This window comes from Notolabrus celidotus, chromosome 5 (genome assembly GCF_009762535.1).
Source record: "Notolabrus celidotus isolate fNotCel1 chromosome 5, fNotCel1.pri, whole genome shotgun sequence".
NCBI classification, from domain to species: domain Eukaryota; kingdom Metazoa; phylum Chordata; class Actinopteri; order Labriformes; family Labridae; genus Notolabrus; species Notolabrus celidotus.
This window is the reverse complement of record NC_048276.1, coordinates 8,533,024-8,555,373: the sequence shown is the minus strand read 5'-3', so window position 1 is coordinate 8,555,373 and position 22,350 is coordinate 8,533,024. Positions and strand designations below refer to the sequence as shown.

At 38.9% G+C, this 22,350-nt stretch overlaps 2 protein-coding genes and 1 non-coding gene across 6 annotated transcripts in view; 2 read left to right on the top strand and 1 right to left on the bottom strand.

The window, feature by feature from the left end:
* Nucleotides 1-1,457: 1,457 nt before the first annotated feature.
* fhdc3 (FH2 domain containing 3) lies at nt 1,458-11,342 on the top strand. 2 transcript variants are annotated; one of them, XM_034683099.1, is made up of 12 exons: nt 1,458-1,622; nt 3,152-3,680; nt 3,991-4,052; nt 7,445-7,547; nt 7,691-7,776; nt 7,868-7,968; nt 8,058-8,128; nt 8,264-8,371; nt 8,519-8,589; nt 8,688-8,805; nt 8,912-9,076; nt 10,083-11,342. In XM_034683099.1, exons 2-12 carry the CDS (start codon nt 3,210-3,212, stop codon nt 11,124-11,126), a joined length of 2,400 nt encoding a protein of 799 aa, XP_034538990.1. In that variant the 5' UTR covers nt 1,458-1,622; nt 3,152-3,209; the 3' UTR covers nt 11,127-11,342. The 2 variants fall into 2 exon arrangements, with proteins under 2 accessions (XP_034538990.1, XP_034538989.1); XM_034683098.1 differs by lacking the exon at nt 1,458-1,622 and adding an exon at nt 1,636-1,800 and having other exon boundaries at nt 10,083-11,341.
* Nucleotides 11,343-11,462: 120 nt separating this feature from the next.
* The window catches only part of trim3b (tripartite motif containing 3b), a 55,054-nt gene continuing 44,166 nt past the window's right edge, over nt 11,463-22,350 (top strand). For 2 of the 3 annotated variants that reach the window (XM_034683102.1, XM_034683100.1), the window contains exons 1-2: nt 11,463-13,970; nt 16,277-16,361. The gene's annotated coding sequence lies outside the window, so the exon portion shown is untranslated. Of the gene's footprint in view, nt 13,971-15,809; nt 15,851-15,988; nt 16,058-16,276; nt 16,362-22,350 lie in introns of those variants that run through there. The other variant, XM_034683104.1, reaches the window with a different exon arrangement.
* trnaw-cca lies at nt 15,605-15,676 on the bottom strand. The gene has a single exon. It is a non-coding gene; the product is annotated as a tRNA-Trp (tRNA).

The following is a 22,350-nucleotide window of genomic DNA, read 5'->3' as shown; positions in this document are numbered from 1 at the left end:
ATCATTTATATTTCTATACATTTATGTAAGTTACACTTTAACTTTGGGAATACAACAGGTGTATTTAAGATGTAATTTGGTAGTATCGGTGTTGTCACTTCCTGGAGCTTGCATGTGCGGAGCATGAGTCTGTTGAACGTAGAAGTACTGTATGGGGTACTGTATATTAAATTGGAGTGTTCTGCTGGTGGATATGATGGACACTAGGAGATGGCACAGATGGGGGTCACTCTGGGACACCAGAGTTAACTGTTTAGCCTCTCTGAGGTGTCGTGGGCCTAACTAAATGAAACATCAGTGAATGGAGGAGCCCACTTGATAACCCCAGTGATGTGCTGCCTCTCGCAGCCCATCTGTACTTTCTATCTCAGGCTTTGGGGGGCATCAGGAGCCATGGGATAGGCTACTAAACTTATCAATAAAGGGCATAGTGGGGAAAACAGTCTGTTTCCTCAAGATCTCAACTTATTTTTCTCATTATCTCAAGACAACAAGCTGTGTTTTTTCAAGAGCTCGAGAAAATCAAAAGTGTTTAATCATATTCCTTTAGGGTTTCTGTACTAATCACACTTATACATATAGTTACCAAGTAACTTCGGGTAATAGGAATTTAATCGTTTTGTTTTTTGTTTCTTTCACAAACAATGTTTTGAGAATTTTGCCCCAGTAAAGAATGAACAGACATTTTGTTATGAGACGTTTATCTTATAGGTTGAAGTTCAAAACACAAAAAAAAGCGCTTCGTTCTCTTGATAAAAAGAGATAAATTATCCCATTATCAAGAGAAAAATAAGTCAAGATCACGAGCTTTGATTTCTCGAGATAATGACAAAATTAACTTGTTATCTCGAGAAAACTGAGAAAAATAAAATTAATTTAATCATGTCCTTTTAGGGCTTCCGTAGGTTTCTAGTTTCTAGTTCCTAGTTTCTAAATAAATTCTGTGCTATTTGATACTTGCTGCAGAGAAGTTTGAGAGAAAGATAATTTGACAACATACAGCATTATCTATTTATTTATTGTATTGCACATTTAAAAGAACAAAACAAAACATTGCTGCTCAATAACAAGCGCCAATTTTTTAGAGATTTCAAGTAGTGATTTCTAAATAAGCATAATGTAACAGAATTTACTCCTATGTATTCTTGCCTGCCATCATGCTTTGTGAAAATACAAAATTTTGAGATATTTTAAAAAGTACTTTGAATCCTTAAGTATTTTTAAAAACAAGTACTTCAGGACTTTAACTCAAGTAATAATTTGACAGAGCAACTTTTGAATTGTAATGGAGTAATATTTGACCAGGAGGATCTATACTTTGACTTAAGTAATGAAGCTGTGTACTTTGTCCACCACTAATTATAATTAATTTAACCTTCTCTTTTCTAAAGTAAAACTATCGATACCCACTTTAATTTGAAGAGTATTCACTCATGTTTTGGGGGCGTGGCCTCTCATCACGAGGGCGTCCCCCTTACCTGGAAGAGACTTTTGATTGGTGATGGCGCGCGCTGCACCTGTGCCTGCTGTTCGCGAGACACAGCAGTGACATTAGCACCCAGCTGGAGCACGAGGCAGAATCAGAGCGGGGATTTAAATGACAGCTTCAGTTTAAAAGCACGGTGAGTAGATTTAATGTGATACTGTTTGACATCTGTTAAGCCACCACAACCATCTATTTCTACTGAGTTTGATTCATCAAATGGGGAATATGTTTGAGTGTGTCAGCACTTTATGGAGAACTGACAGCGAAACTTGGTTTAAACTGTTTGAATTAAGTCCTAATGATGACTGTTTGAGGTAAGAGGAAATGATACAGAAACTAACAACACTTCTGTGTAGGGGCTTGTGTCAATTTTGATATTCGGGATGACAATATCTCACCAAACATGACATGTTTCAGGTCAATTACATCTGATAATTGTTGGTTCACCTGTTAATCTACCAGCTTCCTGTCTCTAAACTGAGCAGTGGACGCTGGGCGAATATATTCAGGTATAATTGAATTTGTGAGACTTGTAAATGATTAATTTCTCTAACCATATTTCGTTTTGCATTGATCAGTTATTTAAATAAATTCTGTGCTATTTGATACTTGCTGCAGAGAAGTTTAAGAGAAAGATAATTCGACAACATACAGCATTATTTATGTATTTATTTATTGTATTGCACATATATAAAAACAAAAAAATACTGCTCATTAACAAGAGCAAAGATATAACATGTAAATTGAATAATAAAACTTACCACTAACTTTAGTGGCATGTAATGTGCAGGAGGAGCCAAAAAAACCTTCACTAGTTTTTCTTTTCTTTTTCTTTTTCTTTTATATTATTATTTAGTCTGTTTTCTTTTAATTATGTTTTAATGATGAATGTTTTTTATTTTATTTTATGCCCTGTAAGGTGAGTTTGGGTGACTTGAAAGGCACCTCCAAATGAAATGTATTATTATTATTATTATTACAGGCTTGTGGAGTGGCCCTCCAAATAAAAACACTTAACATAAAGACAACGCATTAATGTAGTACAGAACCTCTAGATACAAATAAAAACAAAACCAAAAAGGATCAATATTTAAAACAATGGTAAAAAGGAAAAAAACAATATATATATGTTAGGAAAGTAGGGAGAGGAATCAGTATCTTGTTGTATTGCTTAACTCACCTAATAGGAAGTGTATGGTTTGTTTCTTGAAGGACATGAAGTTTGTGCTACTATATGACCCCATAAAATGTTCCAAAAGTAGGGTCCTCTGTATCTGATGGAAAACTGACAAAAGGTCATCCTAAAGGGTCAGCTGGATGACATTTGTTTGCAGACCTTGTTTGATGAAGACAGATCTGAGAGTTAAAGTGAAATACATTTTGAAAGATTGCTGGGAGAAGTTGTGAATATATTGGCAGACAAAGAGTATTATACTTCTTGGGTTTTCTACTTCACTGGGCACCCAAAATAGCTTAGAATAAACAAATGAAACTCTGACTCCAAATATGTTGAATTCACCATCAAACAATTGAGACAACTGGTCTGAAAGGCGGTCATTGAATAAGCAATTGCAGAAAAATTAACCCCACGATTTCTCTTATTTGATTGTTTTTGTCCATCTTACATCATTCAACTTTCATGTGTCTGTTTCTGTATCTCCTCAGATCCGAGTGGCCAACAGAAGGACTCTTCCTCCTGTCATCTTTGGATCTGACAGATCAGATGGAGGGGGTCCTGATTATAAGATCTGCCTCCGAACCAAACTGTCTCTCTCAACACGCTTCATCGTCCTTTTTACCCAATGCTCAAGAAGATTCAGACCTCCAATCATCTCCTTCAATCATGTGTGTGCCCTCTATACCTCCTGCTCCTCCTCCACCACCCCCACCACCACCACCACCACCACCTCCTCCTCCTCCTCCTCTTCTTCCTCCACCTCCTGGTCCTTTTGGCTCTCGTAATGTTGAGCGTCGTTCCATGAAGAAGCTGAACTGGGACACCATCCCAAGTCAGCGTGTGTTGGGTAAACGTAACGTCTGGACAACGAATGCGACGCAGAGGGACCTGGTGCTGGATATCCAGAGCATGGAGGAGCTGTTCAGTCATGTTGACAAACGGGCCTCGATACGCAAGTCAAGGGTCATGGGTTTGAAGAACAGTGATGGCTTGGACCTCTTTCCACAGGAGCCTCAGGTGAATACACTCAGGGGGAAACTATTGTAGCGTTCATTTCCAGTTAATGTTGCTACGTTTTTATTAGCATGTAAACACACCAAGAATGGGCTCGCTAGGGAAGTGATGAACAAAAAAATAGGAACTACTTTTTAAATGTTCCACGCTAGTTTACTCATGGATGAGGAACTGCTGTATTTAAACAGTATTTCTTCCTCAAAGTTTATGTGAGTTATTCTATTTGGTGTAGTCATCTCCTGTAGAAAGATGTGTTCCAAAGAAGAAAACTTTCATTCAACGCTAATAATAATTTCTGTTCTTCTTCCTTTAGGTCACAATCCTTGACTCTAAGAAGAGTATGAACATTGGGATCTTCTTGAGACAATTCAAGAGGTAAGGAAAGCTCCATCTGAGACAGAAAGAGAGTGGTATATCAGTGGAATACGTTCCTAAAACGGATCATTATGTGCGTAAGAGCACATCAGTGTCACAGATGGACAATGGACACACAATTACAACCACTGAGCTAATCATTACCCAGTCATCTGGCTCTTTATCCCAGCTGACGGCGCCGACCATATTCAAATAGAAGAAAGTGATCTGATGTATAATTCAAGAGGGAAGTCAGTATCACATTTAAAATAAGTCTCTTTAAACAATTATGACTCAAATTACTGATACTTGTAACAATAATAAATTATAGTGCTGACCTGACATAAGAGCCTGAGTCAAGTCAAGTGAAGCTTTATTTATAAAGCACATTTAAAACAATGTCAGTTGACCAAAGTGCTGTACAGTTGTTGAAATACAATATAATCATACACAAATATAACAATAAATAAAAACAATAAAAGAATAGTAAGAGCTCAATTTAGGAAATAAGAAGAGTAAAAAAGTAAAAAGCCAAGGATTCTTGTTTAGCTGGGACTGAACGCCAAGGAGAAAAGATGGGTTTTCAGCAGTGTTTTAAAGTGCTCAACAGACTGTGAAGCTCTAACCTGGAAAGGTAGGCTGTTCCACAGCTTTGGAGCCGCCACTAAGAAGGCTCTATCCCCACAAGTAGAGAGTCTGGACCGAGGTACTGCCAGGAGCAGCTGGTTTGATTGTGATGGAATTCAGCAACAAACTGGACACTGGACACAGAAGACTCAGGAGACTCGATGGCTTACGTTGAAATAGTTTATGTAGAACTTGGCCAAGGAGAAATAACATAACAGTACACAGGCAGGAGAGTGCAGTGCAATGCCAAGTCAGTTCTGCCAGACAAAACCCTTGGCATGGTATTTATTCCCTCTGAAGACGACACTAAAGTAAGATAACCATGTTTGGACAATAGGAACACAACAAGTGGGAAGAAGACCTGTGCTCTAGTTCTGGAGACAGTAAGTCGGCCATAACACATAGATAAAGACAGGAGCAGGGGGAGAGACCTTGACTACTACCCTGACACGATCTTGCCCGTCACAGACGACATAGGAAACAAGTTACTCTAAACATGACATTTAGACTGAAAGAATACAATAATTAAACATTCTTACATACACATATATAAGACTATGAAAATTCCACGACATTGATGACCTAAGTGCTCTGGAAGTACTGTGAGGCTGTACAAGGTCTGATAAATAGAGAGGATACATCCAGCAAGTTTGCTTAAAACTCTAATACTGCTGTGTATTTTATTCTCTATCTAACTGACCTTTTATCTATTTCAGTAGTTTTTGTGTTGCAACAGGGACCTGATAGCTTGTTGGCTCCACTCAATGGCAAATCACACTTGCATGGGCCCACAGTTATCCTAGCATTTCCTTTACATCTAACTTTTGCCTCTGTGTACTTATACGATATTCTAAGTGCTTCCAACAATTTTCACATCCAAGACTAACTGATGTTTCATTGGTCACATGTATTCCAGGGAAACAAGGCACACACACACAGAGTCTATGTCACTGAGTGAGGAAGGAAGTCAGTTTTGTTGGCTTACGTTAGAGTAATGTGACCCGAAATGAAACACATGGGTGAATTTATTGCCTGAGTCAGGTCAAAACAACTTCCATCTGCTATGGTTGTTTATGACAACAACTCACATGATCCTCTGCTTGTTATTTGAGTCTTCAAATTACATCTTTTGTCAATGTGTTTGATTGTTTATCTATTGCACAAAATATAACTCTATACTAATAACTGTAAATGTGATGAAGATGCAGAGAGATGTTTTAAAACTATTGTGAATTCAAAGAATGTCAGATTATTTGTCTTAAAACAAACTTTTGCCACTGTAAAAGTATTTTATTATTTGCAAAACTGTGATTTGGGTGGGGTTGCGGCCCGTTTTGTGCGTTGAAATTTAAATACCACAAAACATAGAGACGTGTAAACATGGGAGGAAACTTATTTCAGTGTTAAAAAGAGTGTTATTGTTTTTCTTAGCAACAGAAACAAGTCAAACAATTTGCCATTATTCCGCATACCACTATTTGGGAAAGTAATTAAACCTCATAATAATAAAATTAATATGATACAACATTTAAACATATATATATGTATTAAAAAATAAAAATAATGATAAAAATAACAATAGTAAAAGGAAAAAAAATCAACAAATAATGCAAAATAATAAAATAAAATAGATTAAAAAATGCCTTTCTTCAGTCTGAAATCCACCCTTCTCACTTAAGTATTGCCCACAGAAACTGGCCTACAAATAAGACACCATGGTGATCATTCTATATTATTGTCCCAACAACTTAACATTATAGTATTATACTCTCAGGAGTCTGAACTCCTTGTGATAACTATTTCCTTTATTTTTAAGATCTACCTCCACTTACATTTGACAGTTGAACAGACCGCACTGATAAATTGACTCTTCAGCACTTGATCCAGTGTCCGTGTCTGAGCCTTATCGAGATGATTTCACTTTCAGCCTAACGTTCACTCAGCGCTCACTTTGAATACCAAATTATCTCTAAATGACTGTCAGCAGCTAAGTGCTGCAATAATGTCTGCTTCGTGTCATCGAAGTCAAATTGCATAAACTTCAGTGTGTTCCTAACAAAAGTGCATTTGATGATCCTATTTGAGGTCATATAGTGTGTGCATAGTAAAATACCAGTGTTTCATACAGAGCTTTAAGATGCAGAGATGTTCACTCATCTACTGCAGCTGATCGAGGTAATGATATGTCATGTTTCCATCAATGTGTCTGAGCATGTCTTTGTCGGTGCACAGAAATGACATAAAGCAGATCAGGAAACTCACTGTGACTGACAACCTCAATCAGATTTCTGAAATATTTTTTACACACAGTTTTTTTCACAATTCATGAAAACCTATGTGGGTCTGAAAAGCAGAAAAAAAGTAGCATGACTCAGCAGAAAAGGCAAAGTGTAACTGCATTGAGCCAAGCACTTTTTATAGAAGGCCATATCTGACCATAACATTAGTCTTGTTTATGTCACTGCTTTTTACTCTTTCTCATCACTCTGAATATTTGAGAGCTTACATTTAGACATTTTTTTTCATTAAACTTGATGGCTGAAACTAACAATCATGTACAGCTGAAACTATTACTTGATGAATCAATAGTAGTGTGACTGTGACAGGCATCTTTTATCAATATTACAGTGCTCGGCTTGAACTTCAATATTTCAAAAGGATCTAAATACTTCCTCAGATACGACCTAGCAAGATTAGTTATGTACGATAAACCAGGTTGATACTGACAAGACTCAAGCCAGCACAAACACCTTTCCTTTGCTGTTGTTCGTTGTCTCCCTCTGCAGGCCAGTGGCAGACATGGTGCAGGACATTCGACAAGGGAACTGGCTCAGATTTGGAACAGGAAAACTGAAGGAGTTTTGTAAACTGCTGCCAGAAGACAGCGAGGTAACAACATTGCATCGTCCTTTTTTCATTCTCACTTTGGATGCATTTTCTGGTGCACTGCAATCTTATTTTTCTCTAATGTATCGGCATGATTAAGAGTCAGCTATATCATAAATGTCACACCTCTTTGTGTCCATGCACAGGTGAAGCAGCTTCTGTCATTCAGTGGGAACCTCTCTGTGTTACCTGAGGCGGACCAGTTCATGGTGCAGCTGGTTAAAGTTCCAGGGTGAGTCTGGAGGGTAGTTTTAGTTTGCATATGAAACATTTTAACAGCTGATGTATTAAACAGTAGTTTTGTTGATGTTTCCTATCTGCAGCTATGAGGAACGCCTGAAAGCGATGGTGCTGAGGGAGGAATTCTTCCCTCTCATGGAGGAGGTGAAAAACTCAGTTGTTGTCATGACAAAGGGAGCGAATGGTAACATTAAACAAATACACACATACTGAAGAAACCACTCTTTATTCATTCATTTATTAACTCATTGCTTCCATGTTTTTTGTCTGTAGAGCTGTTGGACTGTGATGACCTCCACTCAGTCATTCGGCTGGTATTAAAAGCTGGGAATTACATGAACGCTGTTGGTATTTTTCTTCAACAAATATAGCTTATTACCTACACTTTTGTAATATTTCCAACTTTAAGTCCTCCTTTGCCTCTACACTCAGCCCTAATTTCACTCCTGTATCGCCAATTCATATAATTTACTCCTCAGGGTGGGTACAGCGCCAATGCTATTGGCTTCAGGATGACATCTCTGCTCAAGCTGGCAGACACCAAGGCCAACAAGCCGGGGATGAACCTCATGCACTACGTTGCCAAGGTGAGAAGGGGCCCTGTGTTTGGACATGATCGATGAATAAAGTATCATTCTGTCATGCTTTTGTCTTTAACAGTTGTGTAACTGATTTACCCTCGTGTCCCCTCTCTTTACTCACCACTGCTCCCCTTCTTCACCCACAAACAACAGCAAGCAGAGGACATTGACGCAGAGTTGCTGACTTTTCCAAGCCAGCTTGAACATGTCAGCATGGCATCAAGGTGACGAAGCACACAGTTAGATCTGTTTAATTAGTTTTTTGTGTCATGAAGTTTAGCCTGTGTTACATTATGTTGGTGTTTTCATGTTGCTGGTGCAGAATTTGCAAAGAGGATGTAATCTCAGATTTTGAGAGAGAAGTCAAGAAGATCAAAGAAGTGAAATTGTACAGCAGCAGACATCCTGGTCTCTTACAGCAAATGGAGACATTTTTTCTGGTAACATTTCAGCTTATTTATTGACCTGTAGCAAAAGCTTTAAGAAATGACTTTACAAATGTTTGATTATTCATCTTTCTATCATTTTTATTTCATCATTTCTCAGAGGGTTGATGCCAAGCTGTCGGATGTGGAGTTCTGTCTCCAGGAGCTCAAAACTGTGAATGACCATGTTGCGGAGTATTACTGTGAGGACCCTGCTGCCTTCAAACTGGATGAGTGCTGCTCCATCTTTCATTCTTTTTGCAAGCGGTTTGAAGCAGCTGTACGGGTAAGAGAAAGAAAAAGCTAAGATGACCTGCATCACAGAGTAAAACAAAATAATTACTTTGGATTCAAGCAACACTTTTCAAAGAATAACACTTAAAGGTGACATATCATGCAAAATCGACTTTTTAATGGTTCTCTACCTGAAATATGTTTCCCTGGCATGTCTACAAACCCCCCGAAAAAAAAATCCATTCTGCCCCTGTTCTGATTTCTCCATCTTTCTGTAAATGTGTGCTGAAACAAGCCGTTTCAGTTTTCCATACGTCACAACGACATCCGGTCTGTAACGGAGTCAGAGCTCGGAGCTTGTTCAGCCCATAGACTGTATAAAATACAACTCAACTCCTCCTCCGTTTTTCCATTACCTGCACACGTGTGCTAACAAGGAGCTTAGGAGGGAGGCATGCTAGTTGTAGGCTGTCTTAATAAATACAAAGGTCGGTTTTACTCCCCACGTCTGCAGATTTGAACATCTAGTGGATGATTTTTATTTTTCATGGAAAAGTGCTCACGCTAGTTAGCATAGCCACATAGCTACATGTTCGTAGCTGTACACCAAGACACACGTCTACATACTGACAAATAAAACAACAAGAAACACTAAATCTGTGACCAATCCTTCAGAAAGGTCCTGCTGCAGGCGCCTCTCCGTCAGGATCAGATTCTGGATCAAATTCAGAGGGTTGAAGTAACGCGGGTCTGTGAGCAGCCGTGTATATTCAGCCAACATGTAAACATTAGATCAACGTGCTGGAGAGCCAAGGCCACATCCACTTCCTGAGGGGGCGTGGTCAGAGAGCTCATTCTCATTTAAAGGCACAGACACAGAAAACAGCTTGTTCTGAGCAGGGCTGAAAAAGAGGGCTTTACAGGCATGCCAAAATCTGATTTCAAAGTGTTTTTTTGAGCAATAAACTTTAAAGACATGTTTTGGGGACCTCTTAGACCAATATATTTTGATGAAAAAGAGCGTAATATGTCACCTTTAACTCCATGCATTGCTGTAGGAGAACCAAGAGCGCGAGGCAGCAGAGGAGAGGCGCAAGCGGCGGGAGAGCATACGTTTGTCAACCAAACGGCGCTCCACCGTGTCCTGTCCCAGACGTGAGCCTCATCAGGATGACGCCAGCCTGGAGTCGGTCTTACACAACTTCCTCTCAACTGTTCCAGAGGGTCTATCCAGATGCAAGAAGAACACGCTACCTACAATCAAAGGGTCCCCTTCTGTGTGTACTTTAAAAAAGGTTCCCTCAGCAGGAAAAATTGATGCTTCTCCTCGTACCCGACAAGATTGGCCCGAGAAGAAACAAGCTAAGCTTCAGAAAGAGGGGGAGGAGCCACTTCTGGAAAACAAGGATGAAGCTGAGAAGATGCGTGAGACGACTCGGAAGGTGCTTCAGTACCAAAACACCCGTGATGGGGACAAAGTTGATGGCACTCCTCAACAGCCAGGGAGGACCAAAGACAAACAAGTGTCCCCCAGAACCCCTCAGTCCAGAACCAGAGACTACTTCTTTGCCAACAACTCAAACTCCCCGTGGACTATCCTGAGCCCTTTGACCTGCCCCCAAGGAAGCCCAATCCTACGAAATAGAAGAGCACATCATTGCAGTCGACCCTTGTCATCAGCGGGAGAGGACCTGGACGATGGAGTCTGGGAGCATTTTCCCTCCAACCAGAGCACTCAAACATCTCCGTCTTGTGGTTCCTCGTCTCTTCCTGAGTGCCCCAGTAAGAGAGCTGCATCCCGGGGTCCGATCAACAGATCAGTTTCTGTAGATGAAGCCAGGCGATCTCCAGCGACCCTGTCCCGACTGGGAGAACTGTTCCACAGAAGCATTTCTCAGAGGTCGCACTCCTCTGGATCGAGGACAGAATTAGTGAAAGAAGCAGCAGAAAGGGACGGTCTGCTGCTCGGCAGTAAGCTGGAGAATCATGTGGAGGGGCAGGTTAGCACTTCAGGAGGGTTCAAGTCCTTTTTTAGACGCATCGGAGGCAGAAATAAGCCGGGAGACGTGGACGAAAAGCACTTCAAAGGATGTTATACTTGATTACGATTTTTTACCTAGAGACAGAGAGCAAGCTTTTTTTCCTCTAAACTATTTTGTCCGTCTTTTTTACTTTACACTTTTACCTTTCAGTGGAACCAAAGCAAATGGGAACTTGCTTTGGGTCTTGTGTGGGTCTTGATTTTGAACCAAAATCATAATATTTTTCTTCATTTTTTTGTCTTTTGTCTGTGTACAATAAAGGGTAATTACCTTTTTTTCCTTTTACTTGTTTATGAATCACGCACTAAACATTTCTTATTTGATGTTTAGTCACAAATCTCTTCTCTTTCATCCTTTTTGTGAGATCCTGGAAAGTCTGACTGTAGTGAACATCTCTTTAGGCCATGCTCAGACTGCAGGACGATTCTTTCTTTCTGACGAGTGGGAGAGGAATCCTGTTAAAACTCTTTCTTGGTTTCATTAATGGGACCTCCACCTCCTCCTGCCCTGCAAAACTGAAGCTAAAAAAACCCTGAGACAGGTGCTGATGTATTGTGCTGGTGATGTCATTTGAAGCCAATCTGCCCAGTAGAGCCATGACCTGCTACTTTCTCTAACCAAGACACTCATTCAATTTACAGACAAAACTGCAAAGAGTTTCACACAGTATGCAGCAGAAAAGATACATGAGTTGAAAGTTCAGTGACTCTTGAGTTACTGTTGGTTACATTTCCTCTCATCATTTCACTTCTACTCTGATAATCCAGAGCACACATTCCAGCATCAGTCTCTTTCATCGAGAGAGCTGTCAATCAAACCTCTCTTCCCTTTTTAACAGCATTCTATTTCCAATTAAAATTAACATTCTCAGCAGAAAGAATTTCTGGACATAAGAGCCAACTATTATGACGGAAACCATGTTTGAGAAAAATTAACTTGACACATGTTTTGATTTTACAGTTTTACTCATGTCCATTTTATTAGTATGGAGGAGGAGGCGGGCTTTATGATCTACACTACTGCCATTGCCGGGGGAACTCTTAGATGTTTTGGCCTTGCTTTCTGTGAGCTGTCATGCCATCCATATTGCTACAGTCTGAAGTTGGTAGGAAATCATCATTGGCCAGAATTTTAGATAATTACACAGCCAATTTAAAGGACTAATCTATGCTCTTCTGATAACTTTAAACAAACTTGATATCCAAAATTTTAAATCTGTCTGATTATGCGAAAACAAAACAGGGAAGTGATGAAAAAAGATGAAATAAAGGTCTGAAAATGCCAAAACTTTTAAAGCATGACTGTGAAAGCCAATGGGATAGAGAATGAGCCTGAGCTACTGATGTTTTTGATAAGGAACAGTAAACATTCTAGCTATGAGGCTAAAATTTGCTAGCATACTTCTCTTCATAGAGAGAGAGAGAACATGAACAATCTGACTCCCAGTTCTTACTAACGAATTGACAACCCTCACCTCTTTCAAAAAGCTGCTTGCAAATCATCATAGCAGGTTGTAGTCTGTGTCCATGTTATTTACGTCTGCTTCACCATGAGGTCACACAATGACATGAGATGGATCTTAATACTACCCTGAAGTGTGTAACTTGCCATTATTTTCCAATCTTGTAGTGTGTGTACATTTAAGATAAGAGGGAAGAAAATCTGTGAAGTTTCTTCTTCACAAGGACGATTTGAAAACTTCTGTAGTCTGAGCCTGGCCTTGGCAAAGACTGCTCAGTTTCCAGTTCTTGCATTTCACTTCATCTATTATTTCTTCTCCCCGTCAGTCTGCCTGGAAGGCATTTGTTCTGGTAACAGAGGGGTTACCTTTAAGGTCTTTTTCTACCTCTAAGATACTTGAACCAAGACAGGAACAGCCGGATTCGTCAGCTAAACCTTTGTTATATTCTTTCAAAATGTCAAATGCTCTGCCAGTTCTGATATCACCCCAAAACAATGTGAACTGAGCACATTGCTGTGAGGCAAAGCCAGCCCCGGAACCACCACTGTGCGCCACCCTCATGCCTCCGCTCAGCAGTCGCTTGGATTTGGGGCAGAAAGAGAGAAAGAGACATTCAGCTGTGTTACTTGGGCAACAGGATTTGTTTACAGCTATTTTATTTGAGCTCACAGTGTAATAATACTCCTCTTGAACAAACTGTTCAATACAGCCTCCTGTCTGACTGTTCTGTTGTCCTCCCACATCCATCCCTCCCACTGGCCAGCACTGAATGGGGACATTTTAGCCTGGCATTTAAAATCAAGAGGCACAAGAGGGAGTTTGGAAAAAATATGGTTGGCCTTTAAAAGAACTTCACTACTTTGCCACCCTGGAAATCAAGGCCTCTCTCTGTCTTTGTTTAAAGCATTCAAGCTCAAACAGAAACTTAAAGAAAGGCCTTGTACAAAAACAGAGATAACAATGTGATACGAGGAGCAGCAGCAGCCTGTTTGATGTAAAATGAGAGTGCCGGAGCACAATCAGGCCGTTGTTCTAGAAAGTAGAGTGCTGGTAAGGAGCATCACATGTGAGTCAGCTCCTGAGGACTCGACATGACCTGCTGTCTCTCACCAGGGTTGTGCTAATCAACTGTGTGTTCAGAGTTTCTGTGTGTACGTGTGTGTGGGTGTTTGTGTCAGTGAAAGATGAGAAACAGGCTTGAATAGGGAAGAGAAAGGAGGTGGGTTGGGGGGGAAACTTGGACTAAGGGAGAGAGGGAGGGTGGACTACAAGTTGTATTGTGAGGAGGCATTTAAGCAGAGAGGCGAGAGGAGGCAAACATCTTAAAGACAGCAAAAACAAGAAATGTGCAGGAGCAGAGTCAGAACTATTTACAGATGAAAGAAACCCTGCACTGTGAAAACCCTGGATTATTTTCTTACCTGGCTGCTGGACCAAAAAAGGTAGATACATATTCAACATGTCTCCAAAATGCATACTAACATATTGGTTATGCATATTTTGTTAGGTTATCTCAATGTTTGAAGCTTAACAGCATTAAGCACTGAGGCTAAATACCTTGCAGAGGTCATGTTTGAGGAGGAATTCTTCCTGAAATATGATTCCTCGCTCTAAACTATCATGACTGAAATTCACACTGTGGGAACTGAGGTGGCTGTTTGCTCTAAACTTAATCCACCATGGCAGCTCTGAGCATTAGACTGTTTACAAGTGTTGTAATAAGATTTGTATGGAAAGGAAAACTGAGATATACTTCTAAAGTTGCATGTCTAATAAAATTTTAGGGTATTAGCTGACACTTGTTGGTCCTTTTTTCTCTGGTACACCTGTTTAGGAAACTGAATGTGCATCCTGTAGACAACATCTGCTATGTCACAAGGCTTATGATAATAGATCACTATCTAGTTTTTTTCCAGCATTTCATAGTAATTGTGTTTCCTGCACTGGTAGGACATCATTTGGAAAACTGGGAAACCTTTCACAGAGAATCAGATTTAACTCTCAACTTATTTTTTATTAATATAGCGCCTTCAATACATTCAAGCATGCAGCCCAAAGTGCTTCATGAAAGAACAGAGACAGAAAACAACAGTGATAGGTAAACGTGGGAAGGAAAGGGATTTAAATATTTAAAAATAAAACAATGACGAAAAAATTAATTAAAAAAAATCAGAGATGTAACAGAAAATTAAATAAAATCATTATAATAAAATCAAATAAATAAAATCAGATAAATAACAGAAAAATAAATACAAAAATAATATATTATATAATAAGATAGATTGAAATGAAATAAAATAAATTAAAATTATGTTAAAAAAAAGGTCACAATGGTAATAATGCAGTCCAGGGGAAAGTAATTTGAAATGCTTGAAATAAAAATAAAATCAATAAAATAAAATCGATTAAGTAAAATTAGATACATACCAGAAAAATAAAATATAAATATGATAACATAAAATATTATAGAATAAAATAGAGATAAAAATGATGTTAAAAAAAACGGTAATGATGATAATAATCAGCCTGTATAAATAAATAACAATGCAGTCCAGGGCTAAGAAGAAAGGACTCCAAGTTAAAAACCAGATTAAAAAGCTAAGACTTAAGTTTACTTTTAAAACACTCAGAGAGCTCACCATTTTAATGTCTAGAGGACGAGTTCCAGAGTTTTGGTGCATACAAAACAGAAAGCTCTCTCTCTTTGTGAGGGACACATGAGGAACATTTGACCAGGGATTGTGGTGGAACATAAATGGCAGGAGATCAGTGATGTATGGAGGAACAAGGCTGTTAAGAGCTTTAAAATAAATTTAAAGAACTTTAAAATCAATTCTAAAAGAGACAGGTAACCAGTGCAGAGTTTTAAAAAGAGGAGTTTATGTGATCTAGTGTCTTTTTTTAAACTCTGGCAGTAGAATGAGTTGTAGTTTTTTTCAGAGACTTTGAAGGAAGTATTTGGACATACTGTTATAACTGCAGAAGCATTATCAAATCTTGTTATGACATATGAATTGATGCTATCAGGTTGCAGCTATACGATTCTTTAAATAACTAACGGGACAGCACCAAGAAATGACCCCGACGTGATTTGAACACGCAACCTTCTGATCTGGAGTCAGACGCGCTACCGTTGCGCCACGAGGTCCTATGAGATGTATCGCATGAAACATCACTCATGACTTTAAAAACAAACTTCACATGGCGCATTTGGTAACTCTCAGTTATAAATGTGTTGGCTGAAAGAGTTCTGGCTTTTTTCTTCCCCCTTGAGATATTGTTTGTGAGTCGCGCTCTCGCGGTAGCACGTGCGTCCCGAGAGGTGAGATGACAGTTATATTTAGTCATTTTATTCTGAATGATTTCAACTCTGTCTCATACAGTCTATGCTCTGTCTCTGTAGTAACATCCAGTAAATATCAGGCTGATGTAAGTTACTTTGTCCACAATCACCCACTAGATGGAGCAAGTAAACAGAGGTTAGTTTTCTGCAAGTTTCCAGAGACAGGAAGGCCTCTGAAACACACAGGTGAGCCTCCAAACCATGTAGGGAAGATAATACATTCAAACTTAAGTAATTGGTCTACAATTATACAAGAACGATTATTCTATGTTTAGTAAAAGTCTGCTGCTATATTGTAACAAAGGAGACAAACAGGAGTATCCCTGTGATTTCCTTCCATGTCCTAAATGTGATGTTGAGATGTGTTCAGGGGGTGTTTGTTAATCCCAGCTGTTTCCTTCACAGGAGGGAACAGAAGCATCTGGAGAATCTAGGACACTTACCTGCTGAACTGCATTAGTGACCAGCCGGTTCATTTCAAAATGGATGGGTAAGTGCACATTTAGCTGTATGAAATGTTACCCGGCTGTTCAAATCTTGATCCGTAAGGAAACTGGACTTGGTAGAAATTATGTTTCCTTTGTATTTATTTATTTATTTATTTTATTGCAAAACAGTGCACAGACAAACATAGTTATAGACAACAACAGACATTAACATAAAAGTGAGAGAATTACAAAGACTACAGGTCTCGAAATGGGTGTATCTTGTGTTTGCAGGGTGTTATAGATGTTAGTGAATGTATTGTGTGTGTGTGTGTGTGTGTGTGTGTGTGTGTGTGTGTGTGTGTGTGTGTGTGTGCGGGTTGACATTCTCAGTTACTCTCTGATGATGGGGCTTATAAGGTTGAAATATGGAGAGAAAGATGAAAGTGAGAAAAATAAAAGATAAGAAAAATAAATTAAAAATAAACAATTAATAAAACAATAACAGAAGTTTACTGGGAGGATTTGTTTTATCATTAGTATTAGTGTTATTTTTATTATTATTATTATTATTATTTTATTTGTATTATTATTATCCCAATTACTATTTATACAATTATTTATATTTATTGTTATTATTATTATTACTAATAATAATTTTTATTTTAGTGTTAATCTTTACAATCTTAATATTATTATTATTTTGTACATTTGTTTACTTATTTTTAATTGTGTACTATCTATTTATTTATTTATTCATTTATCTTTACTTTCGGACTACTTTACTTTGGACTAGGTGTTTTTTGCCTCTGAGCCTGATGGCTGCATTGCTGTTTTATGCTGTTGGCTGAGTCTTATAAAAACGTTAAAAAAATAATAATAAAACAATACTACTACTACTACTACTACTACTACTACTACTACTACTACTGCTGCTAATAATAATAATAATAATAATAATGATAATAATAATACCAAATAATAATACCAAATAAAAAATAAACCAAAGAAAAAGCCTAACAACCATACTTGGGACCCTTTGGGACCCAGGACAATTAGAGGCTCATATTTTCTAGTTCTGGTCAGAACTGAAGAATCCTTTCGGAGGAGAGATGAAACGTCTCCCAATAATTTCTACCCAGTCCAGTTGCCTCATGGATCAAGCTTTGAATTACCATGACCTGGATGACTGCGAACCTTCACAGACACGTTACTCAGCTGTACATCTCAATACTGTTACAGTATTCTTCAGTTCTCTCATGTAATCTGGCATTGTTGCCATGTCTGTAACACAAAACTGTGATTGTATTCAGCAGTCACCTTTAAATAGCATTGATCAGTGCTGATATTAATGTCCTTCCTGCTCACTCTGATTAGGATGCATGCTGTTTTCTCTCTGCACTGATGAGCTGGGCTTAAACATCAGGGAGCAGGAGCGGTGAGGGGCACATTGATTGGCTGGATAAATGTCACACAGTTGCCAGCAAGGTGAACAATGGCACTGCTGTCAGTAATTTTGTCCTTCTCATACATTTGATATATTATATGCCAAAGACATATTTCCCCCTCCTCCAAAATATTAAGTTTGACACAGACGTGACGGTCTGGGTTTAGTCTGAGCGATGACTCTCTGCGCTGAAGGCGGCCATCTTATTAGGTTTACAGGGGTCGGCCTGTGATGTTTGTGGTTTATCATCTGTGGTTCAGTCAACTGTTTAAGGTCACAGGAGCCTGACTGTAATAGCCTTACTTAGAAGGGACGTATGTGTGTGTATGTGTGTTTGTGCTCCTGTCAGTGTGTTTGTTTAGCTACAGGAGTACACGACACTAGCTTGAGAACACTGAGAATCGGGTGCTGTGCAGATGCTTTCGTCTTTTATTGAGTCTTCTGTTGCCCCAGTCTGTGTATATTTAGCCTCAGATTTACAGAGACAGCAGCTCATTACACAGTCAGCTCCCGAACTGAGTCTGGTACTGCCCTCCAGGCACACATTGCAAGTGAAGGTGAGCTCATGGGCACGGTCTGGAGGAAGGATTTTGAGAGATAATCAAACTTAGACTTGAAATACACCCAGGAATGTGTCTCTAAGTTTCAAGTAAACTACTCATTGCTATTTGTACCACTTTAGCAGGAAATTACACAATAAAATACACTTAAAATACTGTGAAAGAACAGCATCTCAATATTGAACTGTGATTGAAATACACAGCTACAGTCAGATAGCAGCGTTTTGCTGCAATGTTACTTTAATGAACTCTGACTTTATGGTAGAATACACAGAAGATTACTCTAGTATAGGAATACGTAGCTTTTGATTCACATGAGATGTTAACACTTATGACACAGAGGATATATAGGGGTGAGTCATGAGGGGTTGCCAGTGCTGGCTTGAAATCTGTTTGGTCACTCCTGTTGCCACTGCAAAATCCTTAACTGTGATTGGCTGCAGGTTGAGTGTTACAATCAACTAGTTTACTCTATGCAACCATACACTGTATTTTTAAAGTGATGTGTCAAGTGTTTACAGACTGTGAAGCCATAACATTGCGAGCTCCCACTACTAACTGACTGCAATATATAACTCACACTTTCTTCATGGTAACAGATGTAACATGGGTCTAACTATTCAAATACACATCAAATTAATTCCTAACAAACATGGTCTCTGTAATTATAGTTAGTTATTCTCATGCTGATTCATCATTTTTCTGAGAAGTGTATTTTTAAATAGTTATTTGTAGGGTCCTGCAGCTCCTTAACAACAACAACAATAATAATAATACTTTATATAGCACTTTTCCAGAAAAGTAACAAAGTGTTTTACAGTGGGCAATAAAAACAAGAAGAATTGCAAAGCAAAATGAAGCTTAAAAAACATACAAACTTATAAAACAGACCCTTAAAATCAGAGCTAAAATTAAATAAAATAACACAATAAAAGCTTTCCTGTAAAAATGTGTCTTGAGTGATCACATAAAACAAGGGACTGACTCTGCAAGTCTGATCTTCTCTGGCAGGCTGTTCCAAAAGCCCTGTCCCCTTTGGTTTTCAGTCGGGTCCTTTACTAGATTAGCAGAGTAGAGGAGAAACAGTCAGAGAAAGCATAGTGGACACTAACACAGGACTAATTTCTCTGTCTGTAGTCATACCTGTCTGTTTCAGACCAACACAAAAATCTGTTCTGCATTGGATTGAACACGCAGCAACCTCCAGCCGGGAGAATTGAAGCCAATACGGAAGTGTTAAAAACTGCAGTTCCTCGAGTGTCCACTTGAGGCTGGCTCCAGAAGTACCAGAAACCACATACACACTAATTCAAAAAAGACAATCTTTACAGCAGAGATAAACATGTTTACAGCCTGGTAAAAAAAAAAAGGTGTGTAATCTGGATAGCTCATTGCTCGATCGGCATTTTTTCAGCAGTTTTGAAGATGTTAATGTTTTGAGTTTTCCATTATGAGAGGCACAGCTGACTTGACTGACAGGCTGAAACACTGTAGCTGTTGGCAAGGAGGCTCAAAGCCAGCCTCTTTACCTCACACTCAATCAACAGCAGTTATGTTGAGTTCAGCATTTCCAATATGACTCACGCTGACGATTGGCGCTTCAGAAACAGATGTGTGATGTCACGGATACTACATCTATTATTCATACAGTCTATGGTATTGAACCAACCTGAGGGATCTTTAATGTTTTATGAGTAAGTTGAATGAGTGTTTCAGTTAGTGGAAAGTGTTTGATGTCAGTCCCCTGGGCTCCACTCACAAGATTGCTTCTATTCATGCTTTGGCTCCCCTCCAATATGACAGTGCCCATCAGATGATATTATGGCACCACAGAGGAGCATGGAGGCATAGTGTACATATCAATATATAGTCAATGGTTGCCACAGGCGTAGTATTCATTGCATTAGGGTAGCACGTTTCCTTCTGTTAGTGCTTAAGATTGTCCTCTTTCTGATTCCTGAAAAACAGGTTTAAAATGTTGCTTTGTTATTACACTTTTTAAAGACACAATATACACCAAAATAACATATATGATATTTTGGTGTAAGTAGTTCAAGGGAAAATAAATGTTATTAATTAATGTGCACACATACTTTATTCCATCTCTTGTAAGTCGGTGCCTGAGCTGGGGCACCCCAGTCAAAAAAGCCTGGATACGCCCCTGGTTATATAGTGGTTTAATGCTGAATCACTTTTTTTAAATGTAACTTTTAATGCACAGTACATAGAAGATTACTGTATTAAAGTGTTAGATTGTTGTTACAAATTGCCTCAACAATTATGTAACAGTTATTTTAGAATGAGAGGCAGAAGAGAAGTGTGATATGTGAGTAGATTTCTGTAGAGCTACTTTGACACATAATTGAAGAGTAAGCTTCATAGAAGATTACCGGGCTATGATAGTAGACTACTTACTGTTTTGAACTGTGATTTTAAAGTAATTACAATGCATTACTTTATTTAACTGCAATCACACAATAAAAACAGAGCAAATTACTGTGATGCAGCAGAGAAACAAAAGCCTTTGTGAATCCAGCCCTCAATTTGAAATGAGTCAAAACTTCCATTGTTGCTGTTTTTGAAGAGAGAATAAGAAGTGTATTACACCCAGCTTAAACAGCCTCCCCCACACACACACACACCTCACTGCTGTACTAACCAAAGCTCCATTACTGCCTAACTCTCTCTCTCTCTTTCTGCTAATACCCATCTGACCACATTCACAAGGGTTTAGCCCCATTTAAAAATCCATCTAAGACATGATCTACCAGTTAGCTGAAAGGGTGCGCTCATAAGTAGAGCAGCTAATGAAGGATTTTTGGAGCTGAGATTTTGGGACGGAGTGAAAGAACAGAGCAGTTTTATATGTATGATCACAAAGATGAGAGAGTGGAAGCAAGGTAATGACATACGAGTAACTGAAGTGCTGGTCTTTATTGTTATGACATCCCTGAGGATGATTTATTTATAGTAACACAGCTTTAGTCATATATTGTGCAGAGTAAAGCTGTTGAAAGAGCTGATGTGGGACAAGAGTGTACCGAAAAATAATCTGGATTCAGTTTAGGCCTCTCCTGCGTGTTAATATCGTGATATGCTGGTGTGAACTTAATCACTTAGACAGAACATTTCATCTGGGAAGAGAAGCTTTACAAAAAGGTGAACCAGCCAGTAAAGTGTTGAAATATTGATTGAACTACCAGTGTCTTCATCACCTTATCATCTCCAGCCATTGCATTATAAAGTCATCCACACAGTGTGTATTCAATTGCCCACCATGTACTCTTCACATGAGCTGTAATCTGAAAGAAGAAGCACGTGATGTGACTGTTCTGGGACAAAAATTACGTAATGTTCCTTTACTGAAACAGAACTTTGATGTGTAACAATCTTTTAAAATAACCTTGATGATACCCTTTTAGTTGAACAAACCCTCACATGCCATTTCCCGAAAACAGGCGATGGATCACTCCAACCCCGTCTTGTCAAAAACAGGTTGCATGCTGGGTGAAAAGCTTGTTTCTACCTGGAACAGTTTTTTGTTTTTTTTCAAACATGATCAGAGACCAGCTTTTATGATTTACCCATCAGGGATGAAGAGCTAACTGGACTGTCTCAGAGAGAGAGAGAGAGAGAGAGAGAGAGAGAGAGAGAGAGAGAGAGAGAGAGAGAGAGAGAGAGAGAGAGAGAGAGAGAGAGAGAGAGCAGCCATCTGTGTGTTCTGCTGCACTGGATGCAGTCTCCATGGCAACATGGTGCTCCCGCAGCAAAAAAAAAAAAAAATCCTGGGAAGATGGTTTCGGTCCCCACCCCCATGCGCATGCACACAAGCGCTGGACACATACACACACATGCATGAGGACACTGCTCGTGCATGTGCTGTCCTTCCAAACACACACATTGACACAGAGATCTTACAACCTTACAAACACCATCACAGTTTTCCACTCATTATATATTAATTCTCTTTCTACCACTTTATTCTAATCCTTTCCTCTCAGCTGTTCTGCGAAGACACAAACTTTAAAAAAAAAAGCAAAGTAATCC

Bases quoted from the DNA above. Each gene is read 5' to 3' on its own strand.
- fhdc3 (XM_034683098.1), top strand. From the start codon at position 1,703: ATGGGGAATATGTTTGAGTGTGTCAGCACTTTATGGAGAACTGACAGC. The intron at 7,969-8,057 runs GTAACATTAAAC...TTTTGTCTGTAG, and splicing joins CATGACAAAGGGAGCGAATG to AGCTGTTGGACTGTGATGAC. The intron at 8,129-8,263 runs GTTGGTATTTTT...TTTACTCCTCAG, and splicing joins CTGGGAATTACATGAACGCT to GGTGGGTACAGCGCCAATGC.